The sequence below is a fragment of the Lynx canadensis genome, chromosome B4 (assembly GCF_007474595.2).
Source record: "Lynx canadensis isolate LIC74 chromosome B4, mLynCan4.pri.v2, whole genome shotgun sequence".
Lineage (NCBI taxonomy): Eukaryota > Metazoa > Chordata > Mammalia > Carnivora > Felidae > Lynx > Lynx canadensis.
The window spans coordinates 32,120,041-32,141,096 of record NC_044309.1 but is presented as its reverse complement, the minus strand read 5'-3'; the positions used below and the strand labels follow the sequence as shown (position 1 = coordinate 32,141,096).

Here is a 21,056-nt window from a genome sequence, read left to right as displayed (position 1 = left end):
ACTATCTTCAGGAAATCTTTCCAAGGTATTATTTGCTCTTGGTACTGACTGACTCAGACTTAGCAATGGAATTCAGCTGCCATCTGCCCCTGCCAAACATGAGGGGCTGTGACAAGGACAGAAAGGGTCAGCTTGTGCTAAATGAAGGGAGACTGAAGGTCCTCACAGTTTAAAAAGGAGAGTTGAAAGTTGTTTGTTGAAAAGAGTTTATCATTACCAACACGCCAGAGGGCGATAGGCTAACAACAGAATACAGCTGTGGTGGAGATGGCATGAAGCTCCACCCCACCTGGGATGAATTACCACCCCAAGCCTTTGCTCTGGGTCTCAGCTCACTAAGCAATTTTCTGACGACTAAATCTGGGAAAAGCACAGATAGGTTAGGTTAGGAGAGATGATAAAGTAAAAGGCATATTAAGGAAAAACTGACATGTTGGGTCTAATTTGATTTCAGCGGAGTTTGTACTGTGCAAACAGCTTTCTCCAGAATGGAAGGCCCAAGAGATGAGACACTGGAGCAAGGCGATGTTTCCAAGAAAAGTGGGTCATAGAGCCCAAAAAAGACCTCCCTTGTCCATTTAACTTACAGGGCTTAGTATGGCCAAGAGTCCCCACATCACCCTACTTCATTAAGTCAAGAAATGATTGTAGAAACAGGGGAGCTGTCCTGAAGCTGGGATGATCCTGTCAAGTTCAGACCTGGGAGGGGGAAGTCCAAATACACTGCCTAAGCCTAAAACAAACCTACATTCTCCTGCTCTCAAGTAATGAATGTGTTTTTAATAAAGTTAGGAAACGTGGAAGAAAGTGATGCTGCGGCACAAAACAGAAAGCCACTTTGTCACGGAGACTGTCACAATGCTGTAGCATGTCTGCCCAGGATGGATCATGATTCCCTGGCTTCATTCTTTCATTACTTTATTCATTCAAAACATTTTCTTTTTAAGTTTCTTCTACCTGCTAGCTTCTGTGCTTGGTATACAGAATGCAAAATGAGGAAAACAGTCTCTATCCTAAAGCAACATGGAATTTAGTGGATACATCAACCCACTATTTCTTTATTTACAAACAACAATAAAAAAAATCAACTCCACAATAGGGGAATATACAAACCGCACTGCATTTAATGCCACTGATTTTATGGTACACCTTTATTCTGTTTGCCACTAAGAAAGGAAAAAAAATCCTGCCAACTAAATTTTGAGAAGCCATTGCCTGTCCTGATTTCAGAGATGTTACATTTGGGGAAATGTCCATCAGAATGGGTGAAATGTGGGGATGTCCAGGAAGCACCACCTAAGAGGCAGACTTAGGGAAGGGCACTGAGGACAGAGGATGCCGCATCAGCTGTGGTGTGACAGAGCAAAGGGACTGGCCTTTCAGGACTGGAAGCAGCGCAACTGTGGGAGCACACAGCGGGAGGCACAGGAGGATTGGCAGGGAAGGCAGAAAGGGCCCAAGGGGAATGACTGCATGCCATCCCGAGGGCTCACTGTCCCTTGTGGGTGATGGAGAATGACAGTTTGAGCAGGAGGGGTCCTAGTGGAACTGTGTTCCAGAAAACTCTTTCTGGCAGCCAGAAAACTCCTTCTGGCAGCTTCCAGAGATGGAAACAGGAAGATGGGAAAGGGCGGTGGTCATAGACCAAGGGAATATGAGCTGTGGGTCATGACACTGGAAGAAGAGATACCAACTATCTAGGTGATAGATGGGATGTAAGACGTTGATCACAGGCCTGTAAGATGATCACAGGGCTCCTGGACTGCTGGTTGGGGACCCAGACTAACCACGGGTTTATCCTTGAAAAAAACAGGAAGAGGAGGTAGACAGGAGAAAAAAGATGGTGACTTCCAATTTAGATATGACAACCTTGAGGCGTTTGTGGGATTGCCAGATGGAATGTCTATCAGGTGGTGGGAAATACGCATCTGGAAAACATAATTACAGTGCCAAGAGAGGGGATGGCTTCTCCTTGCCTGAGGTCCTGGGATAGGATGGCTCAGGGGAGTCCCAGGTATCAGCACTGAGGGACCCAAGTATCTGCTTCACATGTACAAGAGTAGGCACTGACTGTAAGCACTGACTGAGTGCTTACTAGAAGTTCAAGACATCTTCCTATTGCCTCATGACAACAATCTACCAATATGACAGCTATGATCATTGCCAATTTATAGGAAAATATGACCCAGGAGATTACATAACTATAAAGCTAACTAATGGCACTCAAGAGCCTAAGGTCAGTCCCAGAGCCCTGGCTGCCAAATTGGAAAACAAAGAATGATTCCCTGCAAGCAGGGGCTTGGCACAGGCTGAACAAAATCACAGTCAGCCCCATACTTATGGACTGGCGTTTCACTACTCTGGACTTCTGATATGTCTTAGGCCTCTACTCCCCCAGACGAGAAGGAAAAGATAGGGTAAGGCAATACTAGTTTTCATAATTCTTTCCCCAAGATGATCTTGTCAAAGGAAACTCAGGGCTGGATTAGAGCAGCAGTGTTCAAAGAACTCCTGAAGATGGCTGAGGTGTGAGGCAGGGGCTCCATCCCCACCTCCTCTTTCACAGCTACCTTTCTCCCACATCTCAGAAAAAAGACATGACAACCCATCCTGGGCATTCACCAACCCAACATGAAAGACCTCTGCAGGGGCACCAAAGGGGACAAACAAGACATTAGGACTGAGTCTGCTGCCTTTAATCCAGGTTCCATGACCCAAAGCACAGCCTGGAATCGACCCAGTCCTGTGGACATTTCTACTAGGGGTGCAGTGAGGACTTTTGGCTCCGAATCTACAGATACCACACAATGATGACAGTTTCTATTAGCACCAGGCCTCTTCAAGGTTTAGACTCCTTCAAAGATGCAGGCTCTGAAGGAGAGGCCAAGGGGAGCACAGGGATGAGCATGAAGGTGCAGCAGGCTGCCGGCAAGACACATACTTCATTATCCCTGTCTGGAAATTTACCAGGATCAGAAGAGTGAAGGTGGTCACGGGCATGTGTACTGACACGTGACATGAATTGAAGAGAAATGAAATCAGACCATTTCTGACAGAAAGTAAGTCTGATTTGACCGTCTGGTTTGACAATGATGCCTACCTTTGCCAACAAGATCATGTGAAGGACACAGAACATTCTGACAAAAATATATTTAAATCAAAAGAGAAGCTAAAAACATTAGTTCAGAGGAAAAGGACAGATGGGGATGTTTCATCCAACATATATTAGAGTTTCTTCTATGGGCTACTCACTGTACATGGCTTAGAGATGTAAATGCAGTAAAACATAAAACAGTGAAGATCACCACCGCTTTAGGGGGGTATACAGACTGCAATCGGGTCAGAGGAATCAAACAAGGGGTTCTGAAATGAATCACAGATTTATTTTCCCAAGGCTCCTGAGTGTATCAATCAGGTTAAACCCAGTGCCACCAAATGCAAATGCTATTCTTTAACAACAGATATAATTAAAAGTCATTTTTATATGTCTGGTAAAGTCTTTTTGGTGTACTTCCCAGAAACTGCAGAAGTGAGAAGTTTCTATAACTGGGTGAGAAATTCTCTTGCAAATCAAAGGATTCCAATTCCTTTCTGCCAACAAAGCTGAAGGAGAACAAGACAGAACTGTAGCTGATTATTAGGAATTATTTTGGATGATAAATCACTTGGAGATTTTTTTACATAAGAACCAGATGAAATAGAAAGCATTTAGTGATATTACTATAACAAATCTCCTACTATTCCCATGTTATTTGTGTATATGAGCAAAGTTCCTCAGCACTTACATCTATAAAAACAAAGAATTTGATGATGACTAACACCTCATTCCAGTAATGTGTAATATTCTTACATAGAAGCATCTCAGTAAGAGATGTTTTTCTAAAAATTATTTCACTTTTCTGTTCAATAATTATTCATTAAAACTTTAATATGTTTGTGTTGTTTCCATCGACTAAGGGCTAATGATAACAATAATGATACATCAATCCAGAATTTACTTTTAACATTTAGATACTCATAATTGTGAGAAATAAAAATTAAAATTAGTTCCATATTTTCATAGAATGGAAGTATAACAGTGTGATAAATGACTTTTAGAAATATATTACATTGGGGGGAGCCAAGATGGCAGAACAGTATGGAAGTTTTCTGTGTGTCTCACGTCCACGAAATATAGCCAGACCAACACTAAACCATACTACACACCTAGAAAACTGATCTGAGGATTAACACAACAATCTGCACAACCTGAACCACAGAATTCAGCAGGTATGCGGTGCAGAGAGGTGAACTTGGGGAGAGAGAAGCCACGGAGGGCACAGAACTGCTTTTGCGGGGGGAGAAAGGACAGAGATGGGGGTAACGAGGGGGTGGGGTGGAGAATATGGGAAAAGCACCCCTCCCCAAAAGCAGCTGGAGAGAAAGTGTTAAATTGGAAACAGCCACAGGGACTAAACTAAAAAGGGAGAAAGGAGAAAGGAGAGGGCTTAAATTCCATTAAGACTGTAAACAAGGGGAGCACACAGTCTGCAACTCTGCAGCTCGATACCTGGCAGTGCTCTGGTGGGAAGGGCGAATCCCCAGGAGCAGAGTGAGGTCCAGGAGATTCTTGGGCCACATGGGGAAAAGCGGTTCCACTGCTGGAAGGACATTTGGTATAGAGGCTGTGAGGCCACCTGGGCCCAACAGACCCCTGGAGAACGACCACATTTGCTGGCGCTGGAACAAGATCGTTAAGGGTGAAGCCTGGTGCCAGATGTGTGTTGTGATTTTCCAAAATCCCTGAAACACTACTGCTACACTATCTCCTGAACTTTTTCGGGGGCACACTGGCACCTGGCCACAGTCTCTTGTCACCAGCAGCAGCATGGTCTCAGGAACTTTCCTGGGTGCAGCCAGCATTTGGCCATTGCTCGGTGAGACCCCCCACAGAGGGGTGGAATGGGTCAAAGCTGCAGTCCCTCAGAAGTAAGGGGCCAGGGAAAACAGCCGTATCTGAGACAAAACTAGGGAGAGAGGTACTACCTAAGGCTTGGTCACGGACAGTGAAAAAGCAGGGAGTGGACGAAAGCTGAAGACAAAGGATGGGTGCGCAATTGCTGATTGGGGAGAACATAGTTCCAATACTAGAGAATGGGCAGCTGGGTGACGCCACTTTCACTGCTCCTGCGCATGCGCATACGCACCTATGAGCTTTACGACAATCCACCCCAGTAGGCTAGCATCGCCATCTAGTGGAGAATGGAGCCATTACACTAAGCCCTGCCCATCTGGGCCAACCTCACTCTTCAACAACACAAGTCTCACCACCTACTTAATTTATGGAGTATAAAGCGCTTCACAGCCTGACTTCTACGGGAAAATGTAGTAATTTCAGTCATATTTCAATCTGTTAGCAGGTCCATCTATTCAATTTTCTTTCTTTTTTTTCTCTTTTTCATTTCTTTTCTTTTTCCTGAATACAGAAAGAGTAAAAATTCATTTTTATTTTCAATTTTTATTTAAAATATTTTTAATTTTTTCTACTATATTCTTTACTTTTGTGTAAATTTTTTCAAATTCTATTTTACTTCCATCATTTTATTTTAGTCTACTTCAGTGTATTCACTTTTTCAAATATTCAAACAATTTCCTTTTTTTCCTTTTTTCTTTTTCATTTCTTTTCTTTTTCTTGAATACAGAAAGAGAAAAAATTCATTTTTATTTTCAAGTTTTATTACAAATATTTTTCTTTATTTTTTTCTACTATATTCTTTACTTCTGTGTAAATCTTTTCAAATTCTATTTTACTTCCATCATTTCATTTTAGTCTACTTCAGTGTATTCATTTTTTCAAATTGTCAAAGGATTTCCTTTTTTTCCCCCCTTTTTTCTCTATCAAGCCACTTTCACCACCCAGACCAAAACACACCTAGGATCTAGCATCATTTATTCGATTTCGTGTGTGTGTATGTGTGTTTTTAATTTTTTAATTTTAATATTTTTTTAATTTAAGTTTTTCTACCTCATTAATTCCTTTTCTCCCTTCAAAACAATGAAATGAAGGAATTCACCCCAAAAGAAAGAGCAGGAAGAAACGACAGCCAGGGATTTAACCAACACAGATACAAGCAAGAGGTCTGAACCAGAATTTAGAATCACGAGTATAAGAATACTAGCTGGAGTCGAAAATAGATTAGAATTCCTTTCTGCAGAGATAAAAGAAGTAAAAGCTAGTCAGGATGAAATAAAAAATTCTATAACTGGGCTGCAATCATGGATGGATGCCGTGGCGGCAAGGATAGATGAGGCAGAACAGAGAATCAGTGAAATAGAGGACAAACTTATGGAGAATAATGCAACAGAAAAAAAAGAGGGAGATTAAGGCAAAAGAGCACAATTTAAGAATTAGAGAAATCAGTAAAAAGGAACAACCTCAGAATCATAGGGGTCCAGAAGAGGGAGAAAGAGAGAGAGATAGGAGTAGAAAGGTTATGTGAGTAAATCATAGGAGAAAACTTTCCTAACCTGAGGAAAGACACAGACATCAAAATCCAGGAAGCACAGAGGACTCCCATTAGATACAACAAAAATCAACCATCAACAAGGCATATCATAGCCAAATTCACAAAATACTCAGGCAAGGAAAGAATCATGAAAACAGCAAGGGAAAAAATGTCCTTAACCAACAAGGGAAGATAGATCAGATTTGCAGCAGACCTATCCATAGAAATATATTATATTAGGCGCACCTGGATGGTTCAGTCGGTTAAGCGTCTGACTCTTGATTTCAGCTCTGGTCATGATCTCCCAGTTGGTGAGTTTGAGCTCTGTGTCAGGCCCTGGGCTGGCAGCTTGGGGCCTGCTTGGGATTCTCCGTCTCCCTCTCTCTCTCTCTCTCTCCCTCTCTCTCTCCGCCCCTCCCCTGCATACAGGGATGTGTGCACACTTACTCTCTCTCTCCAAAATAAACATTAAAAAATATATATATTACATTAGGATAAAACTCTATGGAGAAAATGACATGGAAATACAAGTTCAAAATGAAAAAGAAATCATATGAAATTTCCAACTGTTAAAGAAGAGTTGTTCATACATTTTTAAATTATGGTATATTTATGGTGGATTATCAAATCACTAAGGTATTGAGATTTTATTTGAAACACTAAAAAAATGTTTTTAAATGTTTTATTTATTTTTAAGACAGAGAGAGAGACACAGCATGAGTGGGGATGGGGCGAAAAAGAGGGAGACACAGAATCTGAAGCAGGCTCCAGGCTCTGAGCTGTCAACACAGAGCCCAACGCGGGGCTTGAACTCACGAACTGTGAGATCATGACCTGAGCTGAAGTTGGACGCTTAAACAACTGAGCCACCCAGGCACCCCGGAACATTTTTTTAAAGACAGATAGTTTTACTCTAAAATGTCAATATTTACAATACATCAAAAACTACATCCTTGGATAGGATGAAAATTTTTTGGCAAACATAAAAATGTTCAAGGAGTTCATAGTTTTTCAAAATTAATTCCCATGGTATGTAAGCAAAGGAAAAAAAATTATGAAAATCACTAGTGTAAAAGCTTTGGGGTCCTATGGATTCTTCCATATCTAACAGCAAAAATATTCCCTATGGAACCTGATAAGCTGTAAGGGAGACACAGAGAGTGACTGACAGAGAGGTGGAGAAAAGGGCATGGTAGAACACAGCACAAGAGAGGGTAACAAAGAGAACCGGGACATGTAGGAAAGGTGACAAGAGAAAGGTCATGGGAATGCTCAGATGGAAGAGATTCTCGGCAGGGCACAGGGTCAGCTGCTTCTAAATGCCAGATAAAAGGAGTTCAAAAAGGTTGGTTCCCTCATGACAGAGAAGTTCAACACTGCCCAGGAACAAAAACATGACCCTAAACAAAGTAAGGCCACAAAACAGTTTTTTCAATTTCAGTATTTCTGAAAGAATGTGCAAAAAAACCATGGCTCATATTTTATTTCTGAATTTTAACACTTCTACTTTGGCTTCAAGTCACTCAACAGTGGTTTTTATTCCTTTAATTGTTTCAAGGAACTCTTGAACACAGATTACATGCGCACGCACACACACACACACACACAAGCACATACACATAAGTTTTTATTTTTGTACAAATTCTTTTTTAAGGCAAAAGAACCTCTATAAACCATACCTAGTTAAAATTAAAAAGATGTGGTTTGGCTGCTTTCTCCTAGTACTTAAGAGTAGGCTCTCACATCTTTAAAACAATAAATAAAATAGTATAGAAAAGGAAAAGCTACTAGGAACTGTAATTCTTCCCCACAAGCCAAAATGATAGCATGAAAAACCAAGGTAGGCCAAGCTAACTAATTTCTCTCTCACCTGGCAACTACCCAGGACCCCACCTGCTCCTGAGAGGAAGCCCTGGTCCCTTCTTTGTTGAGTGGCTCTCATAAAAGAAATACTGCAATGACATCCCATTTGTGTGAGGAAAAGACTGAGTGAGCCGTCAGTCTGGCTTTGGACAGAATATCCCTAACTTCAGCCAGCTGGTAGAGATCTAATTAGGCAAGCACTACATTATCATTCTGTTATGATAAACTTTCCAGTCTCCTTTTGAACACTGAGAAAAAGGATCCAAGGCCAGCTTAAATCTCTTTGATATCACAGAGAAAAGAATTTAGTAGATTCTAATCTAACTTCTAATGACTTAATACAGATACCACCTAGAGCAAACAGCAGGCCAGTGGGGAGCATGGCAGACAGAGAGTGTTCATCAGACCATAAAGTATTGAAGAAGGAAAGAGGATGATGGGTCTGCACAGCAGAGAGCTGCAAAGGCAAAAGAACACCTGGCTGTGGTCCCAGGCAGTAGCTGCCCTAACATAACTGCCATCACCCCAACAACAGCCTCCTACCCACAAATGTAGTCAAAACTACTAAAGGAGTACATCAACCTCAAGAAGAAAGGAGGGATCACCAGATTCAAAAGAAAGGAATCTAAAGGGTGCTGTGTGCCTTATAATCTCAGATTATGACATTTCTTCCAATTAAAAATAAATTGGTATAGGAAGGACCTACAATTTTGAACTGCTCTACTACTCTTAGAAGTATGAGGGTCTATAGGTGCCTAGGTGGCTCAGTTGGTTAAGCATTCAACTTGGGCTCAGGTCAGGATCTCATGGTTCATGGGTTTGAGCCCCACATGGGGCTCTGTGCTGACAGCTCAGAGCCTGGAGCCTGCTTCAGATTCTGTGTCTCCCTCTCTGCCCTTCCCAGCTCATACTGTCTCTCTCTCTCTCTCTCAAAAATAAATAAACACTTAAAAAAAAAAAAAAGAAGTATGAAGGTCTTAGGGGTGTCTGGGTGGCTCAGTCAATTGAGCATCAGACTCTTGATTTCAGCTCAGGTCATGATCTCAGGGTTGTAGGACTGAGCCCTGCGCTGGGCTCCACGCTTAACACGGAGCCTGCTTAGGACTCTCTCTCTCTCCCTCTGCCCTTCTCCCCTGCTCACACTCTAAAATTAAAAAATGTTTTAAATTTAAAAAAAAAAGTATGGGAGTCTTGTAATGAAAATGTAAGTCTATGCAAGTAAAGAATGATGACAAACAAATAAAAAATGTCTTATGGCTGTGTCATTTGTTTCCTTCTTTCAATCATCTGAGTTGAACATATCCTCTGTACCAGGCAGAGCAGGGCACACAGGGAATACTGAGATCCTTTATCACATGTTCCTTTCCCTCTGGGAGCTATTTGGCAACACAGACAAGAAAATCGCTCTAAATACCCCCATATGGTTCACACTATGAAGAAAGCATTCAGATACTATAGCACAAGCTCACCAAAGGCCCACTTAACCCAGCCCAAAGCATCAAGGACATCTTCAGGGAAGAAGTGATAGCTGAAATGAGGCTTGGCAACTGAAGAAATGAGCTGTATAGAAGACAGAAGGGGAACTCCAGGTAAATGCAAAGGCACATGAGGGCACATGGCACACCAGGGGCAATGCAAGGGATTTCATATGGCTGAAGCACAGAGATTCAAAAGAAGGAAGTGGGCTGAGAAGTCAGGCACTTCATGGATGATGAAGGGTCCTGTCTATTATCATACTAAGGCATCTGAAATTTAATTCTAAGGCAACTGAGGAGCCACTGAAAAAAATTTAAGCCAGCAAGTGGCATAATCAGATCCGATTTACAGAAAATCTTTTCACCTAGCAATAGTAGAGACATAGGGCTCGAAAGAGATAAGGTCAAAGGCCAATCCAGAGGCTACTGAGTAATCCAAGTGAGAAAATATGAGTCTCGACTGAGGTGGCAGCAATGGGAATGGGTAAAGAGCAGTCAGATCCAAGGGACATCTAAGAGGTAAAAAATAATACAACCTTGATCACCTGGCTGCAATGGTGTGCTGGTAAAAGTTTAACAGCTGCCTTAAAAAAAAAAAAAACTGCCCTGATTTGTAGCATTTGCCAACTTCTATGGTGTAAAAACTCCTATTGTGGCTATTTTCAAACTCCCAAGATGGTGTCAATGAACTTGGAACTGGGAAGAGATGTGCACAACAGGCTCCTGCAAGTCAGGGTGAGTCCACTCCAGCACTACTGCTAGCAATGTGAGATTTGGGAAGAGGGGAGAGTCTAGGAAAATTCAAGGCCTCCCTGGCCTGGGGGACCTGTAGATTACAAAATGCAGGGCGTCAGGTGTAGTTACTAAGTTCTGATTGGGACATGCTGAATTAGAGACAGATATAAAGATATCCAGCAGGCAGATGGACACAAGGGATTTGAACACTGCAGAGAAAAATCTGGCTAGACATTATAGTTGAAATGGATACCATAATCATGGAACTGTGTGCAAACCCAGAAGATAAGAGAGTATAATAAAGCACAGAAACCTAGAAATACCAACATTAAAGGGATAAATGGACAAGATGCCTGAGAAAGACCTTAAAGAAAGGGAGGGTTTCTCAGGACCAATTCCCCAAATAACTCCCTGACTGATAATCAATACACCGAAGAATTAACTTATTAAAGTTACCAAATTTACCTATATTTAAAACCTATTTCTTTCAATTATTTATAAGGCAATTGTTCGTTAGAGAGACTTGTTTTCAACAAATTGGCCTGTTTAAATATAAAAGGCCAAAACAGAGTTTTAAGGAGCAAGGCAGCAAATGCCACATAAGAGGTCAAAAGAGCTAACAGAAGCCAAAATGTCCCCAAGCAACCTTACCATATATGCTCCACAGAACTGCATTGGTGGGAAGATCCCAGTGGAAAAGAGAATGCTGAAGATAAGCAGAGATAGAGAGGAAAGCTCAGGGAGAGACTATTGATTATTTTTCCTTTTCTTGTATTTCTTTTTTTTTTTTTTTTATGAAATTTATTGTCAAATTGGTTTCCATACAACACCCAGTGCTCATCCCAACAGGTGCCCTCCTCAATGCCCATCACCCACTTTCCCCTGCTTTCCACACCCCATCAACCCTTTTCTTGTATTTCTTGTGTGACTCAAGTAGGTTTACATGTTGAATGGAAAGATCCAGCTTTTAAGGAGAAACTGAAGGATTAAACAGAAGGGTCTGAGTAACCAATACCCTGATGTTCCAGAAGAGGAAGGGGCAATGAGATCTACAGTAAAGGTGAGGGGGGAAGATACACTTCCTCCCAACTCATTTCTGAGCAATCCTTCTGTTAGGTCAGAAAATCTCATTTCGTTTTACCATGACAATCAAGGTATATGTCATCTATTTAGAGGCTCTTTTGAAATTCTATTTGCATCTAGTTAGAAAATATCTTGAATGATGTTGGTCTATACTTTGAAATCACAGGAAACAGGACCCAAACCTGAAAGTATGCCAACCTTGCATTCATTAAGTACAAAAACTTGTTTTAGATTCTCATTGTTCCAAATCGTCATCCCCACTGTCACTTTTCTTCCCTTGTAATATCCTACCCCCCAATGGCTTCCCACTTTACCAGGCCAAGAGAAAAATGTTCTGTTTTGCTTTTACCCAATATATTCAAAACTTATTTCACAGGTATTTGACGCCTAGAATCATTATTCTTACACTTGGAAACATTGATTGTTTTGTAAATGTACCAAATTCTTTCAGATCAAGTCAGTGGCCTGCTTAAATAAAGATCACCAATATTACTTCAGCATTATGCCATGTCAAAATTGTCATCTAAACATTATGGATAAGTTATCAGTTCTTATAAATGAAGTCTCTGTCTTAACATATGTTTGATTATTTTCTAGTCAATTTCAGATTTTCTCTAAATTAGAGCTTAGCTTAGTGATTCACGGATTGAATCACATAGAACTCTAGCATTGTAAAATAATATCCTGGTCACTACATTGTCATTTAACAAATTTCTCCTGCTACTCTTTTACAGGAAACCAACTGAGAAGTTTCATGTTCACTATACTGTATAACTTATATCTGTCCTTTTGTAGCCAAGGGCCAGGGAACAGTGAGATAAGCTAGGGGCTGAAAAAGAGAGAAAACCTCCTAATAGAAATTCCACACATACCTGGGACAAACCACAAAGATTGCAGAATAAGCTGGTTAGTAGATGTTTGGCAAAAAGAACACATCTACCTTAGTATACAGGTTCAATTCAGTTCTCAAATGGCACAACAGAGATATTACTGCTTATATTTAAGGATTATATTTTGCTTTCTTTAACTAAAAAAACAAACACTTCTGATCTTTAGAGTTTTATGTAAATATTAATTCCTAAAGGAAAATGTCTGACTCTAGTATAAAAACTGCTACTATAGAAGGTACACAGAAATAATTCAGCAAACTGGCAAAATGAGGATAGTTGCTGCAAACAGGAAATTCTAAAAACGTAACTTACTACAAAAGAAAGAAACCCCAGAGAACACCATCAAACAACACACTTTGGGGACTACTAAAGGGGATTCTATTTTTACCTTGAGAATCACATCCAGTAGAAAATCAAGACTTAGGTTACCAACATGAGCCTTTTTTCCCCCTAAGAAACAGAAATAAATTAGTAACCTACCGTCTGTCTGAGATTTACTGAGGAATATTGTGCTGGCCCGAGGATGGTCTGAAGGATTGAATTCCATGTTCAAATCTTTAAAGAAAGAAAAAGAAAATACATCAATATTCATTTGATAACTAAAGGAAGTCAAGATTAATTTTCAGTTTTTTTTAACCTTAAATTGCTAATACGTTCAAGGATGTATTTTAAAAAACCTAGTTATTGTGTTGATAGATCCTTCTAGGTTCAATTGAGAACACTGCTATTTAGAAATCTGAGAAAGTCACACACAAAAATTAGACACTTGCTGGGAGATCTGTTGGCCTAAAACTCCATTTTCTTTTTAAAAGTCTGCTCTGTGCCCAGGATACTACAGAACAGCAAGAAAGAGTTATACCACTGAAGGAGAATTATGTGCTACAATGGACTCACCTAAAATCTGCAGTTATGTGAGTGGTATTTCCTTATTACAGGTGATTGAAATAGAATGATCTAAGCCAAATCAGCATCCACAAACTCTGCTTAATTAACAGTTCTTTTCTAAAAAGGCGAAACTTATCCTTCAGAGTAGAGGCCTCAGATTAGCCATCTGTGGGCATAATCTGGGGCCATGGATATGTTTCATCTGATTCATCCATTTCTTTTTAATTTGAGCCAACATAAAATGATTTTTATATATCAAGCATACACCACAAAGAAAAAAAATCTATATTTCCAGCTTCTCTTGAGAAATCAGATCATTTGGCAACACTGGCTCCCCACCCCAATGGTACAATGGGCTGGGACGCAGCAGCTGCTAGCCCCTCCAGGTGGGACCTAAGATTCCACTCTCCAGTAGTCAACCTTCTCTGCAATCAGAATGAAAACTATTTTGAGTTCAATTATTTCAATAAATTTTCAAAGAAAACTAATCAATACCAATAAAAATGGATGGTATCTATCTTTAGTTTTAACAGCTAATCAAGTCAAAAATAAAAGGAAAGGGAAAAAAAAAAGGACGGTCATATACATACCAGAAGCAACACCTACTAATCACTCATCCACAGAGACTCACCTCAGCAAACCTCTGAAGTGAGGCAATCTTCCCACATCAGTCAATCACTTACTGGACTATAGTTCCTGACCTCTCACTGGGTGCTTGATTAAAGAAATGCAAATTGAATCTTAAATGCTATTTCAATTATCTGGTCCTTCTTCTATGACAACTACTAAAATTATATACACAGTGTAGCAGTTTCATAGCTAAAGCCGATGGGAGGAAAAAGGCCAAAAAAGACAATTCTCATACTTGCCTCAGTTTGAACTAGATAAATTTAGGCCAGATATCTCCTGGTGAAAATGAGTTTTTATGAAGGGGTTTCCTGTTCAAGTAGAATTTTGTTCTAAAAAGGTCAAATAACAAATGTGCTACTCACAATTATTTTTTTGAAGACTTCAGCATATGAAAACTGAGGGCATATATGTAATCCAGCCATGATGAATGTTGTTAACTTCCAAAACCTTAACTTATAGTCCCCACAGAAAAATATCAACTGAAAACCAATGTGCCTGTGGTGTTCCATGCTGGTGGTGGAGCAAAAGCAAGCACCCAATTCCTCAGCTTTGGACAGTGTGAGCACTGCAACCTCTTGGTTGGTTCCCTTAATACCCATTTTGGACTCATCTACCAAACCAGGTTGGTTGGTTTGTTTTCTGTTTTGTTTTGTTTTGTTTGCAGGGGTGTGGTTGTGGGAAGACTGTCTAATGACAGATTTTTAATCTAGATGTTTGAAAAATAGACAGGCCATCCTATGCAGACCAGTTCTCTTTAAGAGTCATTTCACCGCAAGCAAAAATGTAAAGTTTTTCTGTTTCAAGCCAACAGTGGAGCCCACAAGACTGCCATTTCTTAGGGAATTGAGAGCCTGCCACTTCAAAATTCAAGAATGGGGGTACCTGGGTGGCTCAGTCAATTATACATTGTCACAATCTCATGGTTCATGGGTTCAAGCCCCATGTCAGGCTCTGTGCTGACAGAGCAGGGTTCTCTGTCTCCCTCTCTCTCTGCCCCTCCCCTGCTCATGCTCTCTCTCTCTCTCTCTCTCTCTCTCAAAAATAAAAACATTAAAAAAATTTTTTTAATTCAAGAATATCCTGGAAGACAATCCCTAAAGATCAGGATTCTATGCTATAATGGTCACAAAGCCTAGAAATTGCTAAGAATGGAGACATTCACAGATTGTGAGAGAGGGCTGCCAATAACAGGGCATTTGTTCTAGTAAATAATAGTGTGCCTAGATGGTGGAATGTTATGCCACCATAAAAAAATCATGTGAACTACATTCATCATGGGGAGCACAGTATAATGTATAGAATTGTCAAATCACTACGTTGTACACCTGAAACTATATTTTGTATGCCAATATACTTCAACAAATAAAGACTATTTCATAATTAAAAAAAACATGAGGGGCGCCTGGGTGGCGCAGTCGGTTAAGCGACCGACTTCAGCCAGGTCACGATCTCGCGGTCCGTGAGTTCGAGCCTCGCGTCAGGCTCCGGGCTGATGGCTCGGAGCCTGGAGCCTGTTTCCGATTCTGTGTCTCCCTCTCACTCTGCCCCTCCCCCGTTCATGCTCTGTCTCTCTCTGTCCCAAAAATAAATAAACATTGAAAAAAAAAAATTAAAAAAAAAAAAAACATGAAATATTCAACATGAATATTTTATTAATGTTGAAAGAGCAATACCATATGCCATTAGGTGAAGACAGCAGCATGATATCATCTGGAGGGAGGATATGCATAGGTATAGAATACATTTTAAAAGAATATATACTAACATTTGGTTACCTTTGAATAATGCAACTGAGCCCTTTTTTTCTTTTCTTTTCTTTCTTTCTTCTTCTTCTTTTTTTTTTTTTTTGCTTTTCCATGTTTTCTAAGCTTCCCTTGAGCATATTTTTATTACTTTGTTTTTTTTTTTAAGTTTTGTAATTTCAAACACTTACATTTTAAAACAACTTGTGAAAAATGATTTCAAGCCTTCATTATCTTCTAGGTGCCTGGCCTATTATTTCTACAGCCCATGCTGGTGTTCCCATGAGATGCCCTGAGGCTCTCTTGGCTGTGGCTGTCACACCCCTTTCCCACAGGTCAGAGAGGACTGGCACACAGACACCAAGATGAGTGTCCCCACCGGCACTGGCCACGTGCTGTAAGGAACTCATGACGAAAGACTATGGGCTGTGAGAGACCCCTGAGTGGAGAGGTGCCTTCGTCCTGCCAGCAGCCACCATGTGTGTACACTAACACCTCCTGGTCTAAACAGAACAGGGCCACAGGCGGCAGGGGATGGTAGCAACTGCTTGTTCTTCCTGGCAGAACCCAAACAGCAGGAATCATGTTTTACACTGTCCCTACCAAGCGTGATACATCAAGAGGCTACTGTAGGTTTCTTTCATGGCCAAGTCATAATTGTAGGTCTGAACATAACACTCATGTCAGAGATGGTTTCCTGTGTGAGTGACAGGCCAGGTATCATCTCTACCCAGTTCAATGACACAGAGCAAGTCATAAAGAGTTCAGAGGAGTCTTCAAGATCAGAGTTTGACATGATACTCACAGATAAGGCAAGTGAGGCTGAGAGAGGTTAAGTGAACCAAAACTCTGGTCTCCAGCTGAAATGAAGAGTCCAGGGTTTTTCCCACTACCCCTTCTAGGCCTGATCTTGCCTCAGGTCCTGACCGCCCTAGAAGGACTAGAGTATGAAATAGGAAGCAGGCAAAAGACAACACAGAGGAAAATCCAGAAGCCCTTAAAGCTGGGTTCACATAATCTTTCTCAAGTTCTCCCTGGAATTTAAATTTTAGGATCTAGATCCTGGATGAAATAACCAGGAAATCTCTACACAAAGAAATATCAAGGAAATCTCTTCTTCTAGATGCAAGAGTACATGCAGCACTGCTGAGGACATCAGAGATCATCAGCTAATTGTCATCTGAAAGCATGCCCAGATGTTGATACATTAGAGCACAACACTTTCACAAGCTGCCAGGACATTACTCAGAAAAAAGCATTTAACAACATGCTGGTTTGCATTTTCTCCAATCCTAACCCAGATTCATATTTCCTAACCACAGAAAGGAAAGTGCTAAAACTTTTGCCACGTACAGGCCGACAGGCTAACTTTGCACAGAACAAGTCTAAAAGCCAGACCTCTCAGAGCAACTTAATGTGAAGGTGGGCCAACCACAGAACCCAGTTTATCTGTCACTGATTTAAATATGCACAACGGCAGAAGACAAAGAAAGGTACAAGGAACTGCAGCCATATCCTACACACAGGTTTAAAAGAGCAACCCCAGATCCTGAAGAGAAATATGGCAATTACAATATGTGCTTTGGCAAGAGAACTCCAACTTTTCAGGGAACAAAAAATGGGAAAAGGCAGCATTCTCACAAGCCAAGCAAAATAAACCGGCCATATCACCCAAACTTATACTCTGAAGTCAAGCATGACAAAACTACTACTTTAGACATAGAGAAAAAAATCCCCATACTGCAGACAATCAGGAAAAGTGATACTCCAAATGTTAACAAGTTGAACACACATGGAAGAGTGTAGTCATCTCAGTTCAGCTCAGTGATGTTTCTGAATGGCAAGAATCAAAAGGAAGAAATTCATGAAATATTAAGCTTAAAATCAGAAATTATAGATGAAATAAACTTCACTGCTAAAGAATGCTAACCATTCTGCTAAAGTCCTGACAGTATACTGCCTATCTTAAAGTCATAGTTTAAACACTAATTGTTCCAATAATCCTCCTTCAATCCACCACCATATCAAGTACTCCTCACCCTCCACAAATCCTCTCCTGGAAACTCACACAGCCCTAGCCTTGCCCTCAAACTCACCTTCCCAGAGCACTCAAGGCTTTGATTTTTCCCACCTGGCCCATCAAACTCCTGAAGTACCTAATGTGCTAACTTATCCAGAAGAAGTAATAACTTACAAAATTAAATATCTACTTGACAGGGTGCCATTTAAATATAATTTTAGTGGAGACCACACTATTCTTACTAAAAAGAGTAAATCCCCACTGCAGTACTTCCATCCCCAAGAAAAGACCCACAGAGATAAGCTGGCTAGTGACACCACATAGGAGCCAACAGCTCTGCGATGTCAGCAGTTGGGCAATCTCTGGAAGGGGCACAGAGAAGGCTGAGATGCAGTTTATCCAACAAGAATTTACAATTTAGTCAGTGAGACAAGATGAAGTACATGACCCCATCAAAGTACAGGACCAGCAATAAATAATGAAGAATGAAATATCTAACCAAATCCTATGAGACAAAGAATAGTGTGCTTAAAAATGCTTAAGGAAAGCACTGCATCTGTTATACTGCGTTTTCCCCTCCTGGCAAGTCCATTCAATTCAATTAAGTTAAACTGAACAAACACTCATTGAGTCTATACTATATGCCAGGTACTGTGCTCAGTCCTGTGATAACAAAAGATGACTTTGGGTTGGTAAACATGTCTGTGTCTTTCTTTACCTTTCCTATTATCTACATGAACTATTTCCTACACATGAGAATGCATTCTTGATTTTCAAAGTAATGGTGGTGAGACAAAATATGTATTTAGATGATTTTAAAATGTTATTTCTATCACATATTTGCCTTAATAATTACACTATGATGGGTCAAATTAGCATTTTATTAGATACCATGAGTATGAATACTGTGGATGTTTGTCAAGGCAAGTCCAACCTGCCAAGTTTTTCATTCATTCATTCAACAATCAACGAGCATCTTCTAAGTGCCAGGTACTGTTGAGTTCCACATACTGAGGATACAGAAGTGAACAAAACAGATCAAGTTCCTGCTCTAACAGAGCATCCTTCTAATTCTAAGGTGTGAAATTCTAGCAGAGAAAACAAAAGAATAAAAAACCAATCAAGAACACTCTATGAATTCTACAACCCACATTAAGAATGCTGAAAATCAACTGTACTGGAGTTTTCAGAATCATTCACTCCCCAAAGAGAAGCTCAAATGGTGGAGTAGAAATAGCACCCTACATAATGTAAAAGATCTAGATTTGAATACATCTCTGCTAACTCCATGCCCTTAGGCAAATTGCCATACTATTCTGGGTTTCATTTTCCCCATCTATAAGATGGACAAATAACCTAACTTAGAGGACTCCTGTGAAGATTAGAATTTTTTCATATAAAGCAAAAAACAGGATATCTGACACACAATAGGTGCCCCATAAAGAATGGCTATTAAAATTTTAAGGTATTAAAAAAACATTACTCCACAGCATCTAGCTCAGTGCTAAAGACAAAAAACGCTCAAAATATGCATGCTAAAAAAGACAATAAAGATAATGCTAAACCATCATTATACAATATCTGTTTTCTAAGGACTCCCGGTTGGAAACTGATGTTTAAAACTTCAGTGTTTCACACTCCTGATACAGGTTCTCCTACCTCTTAAAAAAAAAAGGACAAGGTGATCTATAATGACAAGATGAACTAGCCTCTGAGGCAGTGATACTTCAGAGAGAAAAGGCAGTTTTAAGAAATGTTATGGGATTCCTAGCACTGACTTCAACCTAAATGTTGGGAAGCAGAATTTTAAACTACTGACTGCTTCTTTATCATGATGATATTTATTAATTCACAGTCAAATTAAAATATTAATGGAACAGACATTCTAATACTCTACTGCCTGACTTTCAGGTGATAACAGAGATGTTCGGTCACACCGCTCTCAGCCCATTTCAGCTGAGTACAGGTGATGATGGAATCCCTTTATTCAAAACTGAAAAAATCAAAGGGTGTGCTTGCCAGCCAGTTTAATTCAGCAGTATTTTCCTATGCCAGGTAACCTAATTTTCTTGTTCTTTCCACAGATGTCGCAATATCAAAGGTCCACAATTACTCATCTTGGCTTTTAAACCAGCACCAGCATTATAAAAGACTCATGTAATAAAATAATTCCCAGGATAAGCAGGAGTCATCATCTATCATTCCTGGCCTAGAATGCTAGGAAAACCAAAAAAGGAAAACAAGAAAGTGCAGCAAGGCCTAAAATGTACTGGGTCTAATATGGATGGAAGAGGAGGCACCAAAGACAACATGCACAAAACAGAAACTTTCCACCTTCTACCTCTTTTTTCTGCACTACCAGCCTCAGGTGATCATCGTTTCCTGTCTTTAGACAAATATTTGACATGATCAAAATCTCAAAGTTTTAATTTCAGTTTTAGGTAGATATATTTCTAAATCTGGCTATGATCTTCAAGGCAATGATGAAATCAACAAATAGACTGTTAATTTTAAATTAGGTTCGTTTACTTTTTAAAAAATTACTATTGTCCCACTGCTTAAAAATCAGTGATTATTTCCATTTATTAGTGCAATGAGCCCAAAATCAAATGCTTGACCCCCATGCCCCGACTGGTTTGCTCCATCGGTTGCTACCAGGCAAGCCCAATGCCAACAGCCCACATCACATTCCCATTTATAATAACCACTGTTGCTGTGGCCGCAAACTGCTGGTTCCAAAATTCCAGTTAACTCTAAAGCCATCTTTTCTACTCCCGCTGATTTTGAGTTTATTCCTACAACTATTCTAACACTCTTAGATTTGGTTATTTTCTGTTTCTACTCTCTACTTTTAGCTGCCTGCACCCCTGAGGGTGGACCATGTATGCGGCTTTGTGAGTACGTATCTCTGGGTCCACACACCTATGTGGTGAATTTCCAGGTCTGAGTCTGTGCCTGCATGTTTGTGTCTCTGTGTGCATCTCTCTGCACACATGTCTGACTCTCATTCGTGTGCTCTCTTTCTCTCCATCAACCTACCTATCTGCGTCTCTACCTCTTTCCAACCTGTCTCTCAGTATCTCCTTCACTCACTCTTTTCTTCCTCTTACTCTCCCTCCCTATTCCCGTCCCCCCCCAAGTCTCTCCACTGTCTCTTTCTAATACTCTATCTTAAGATGAACCAAAGGAGATAAAGATCTTTTTTTTTTTTTAATGTTTGTTTATTTTTGAGAGATAGAGAGGCACAG

General features: G+C 40.3%; 1 protein-coding gene across 2 annotated transcripts in view; it reads right to left on the bottom strand.

Annotated features, from left to right (window-relative positions):
- The window catches only part of CCNY (cyclin Y), a 233,661-nt gene that overhangs the window by 66,576 nt on the left and 146,029 nt on the right, over positions 1-21,056 (bottom strand). For both annotated transcript variants that reach the window (XM_030321264.1, XM_030321263.1), the window contains exon 2: positions 13,012-13,086. In XM_030321264.1, the coding sequence (XP_030177124.1) occupies positions 13,012-13,086 (75 nt within the window). The remainder of the gene's footprint in view (positions 1-13,011; positions 13,087-21,056) is intronic.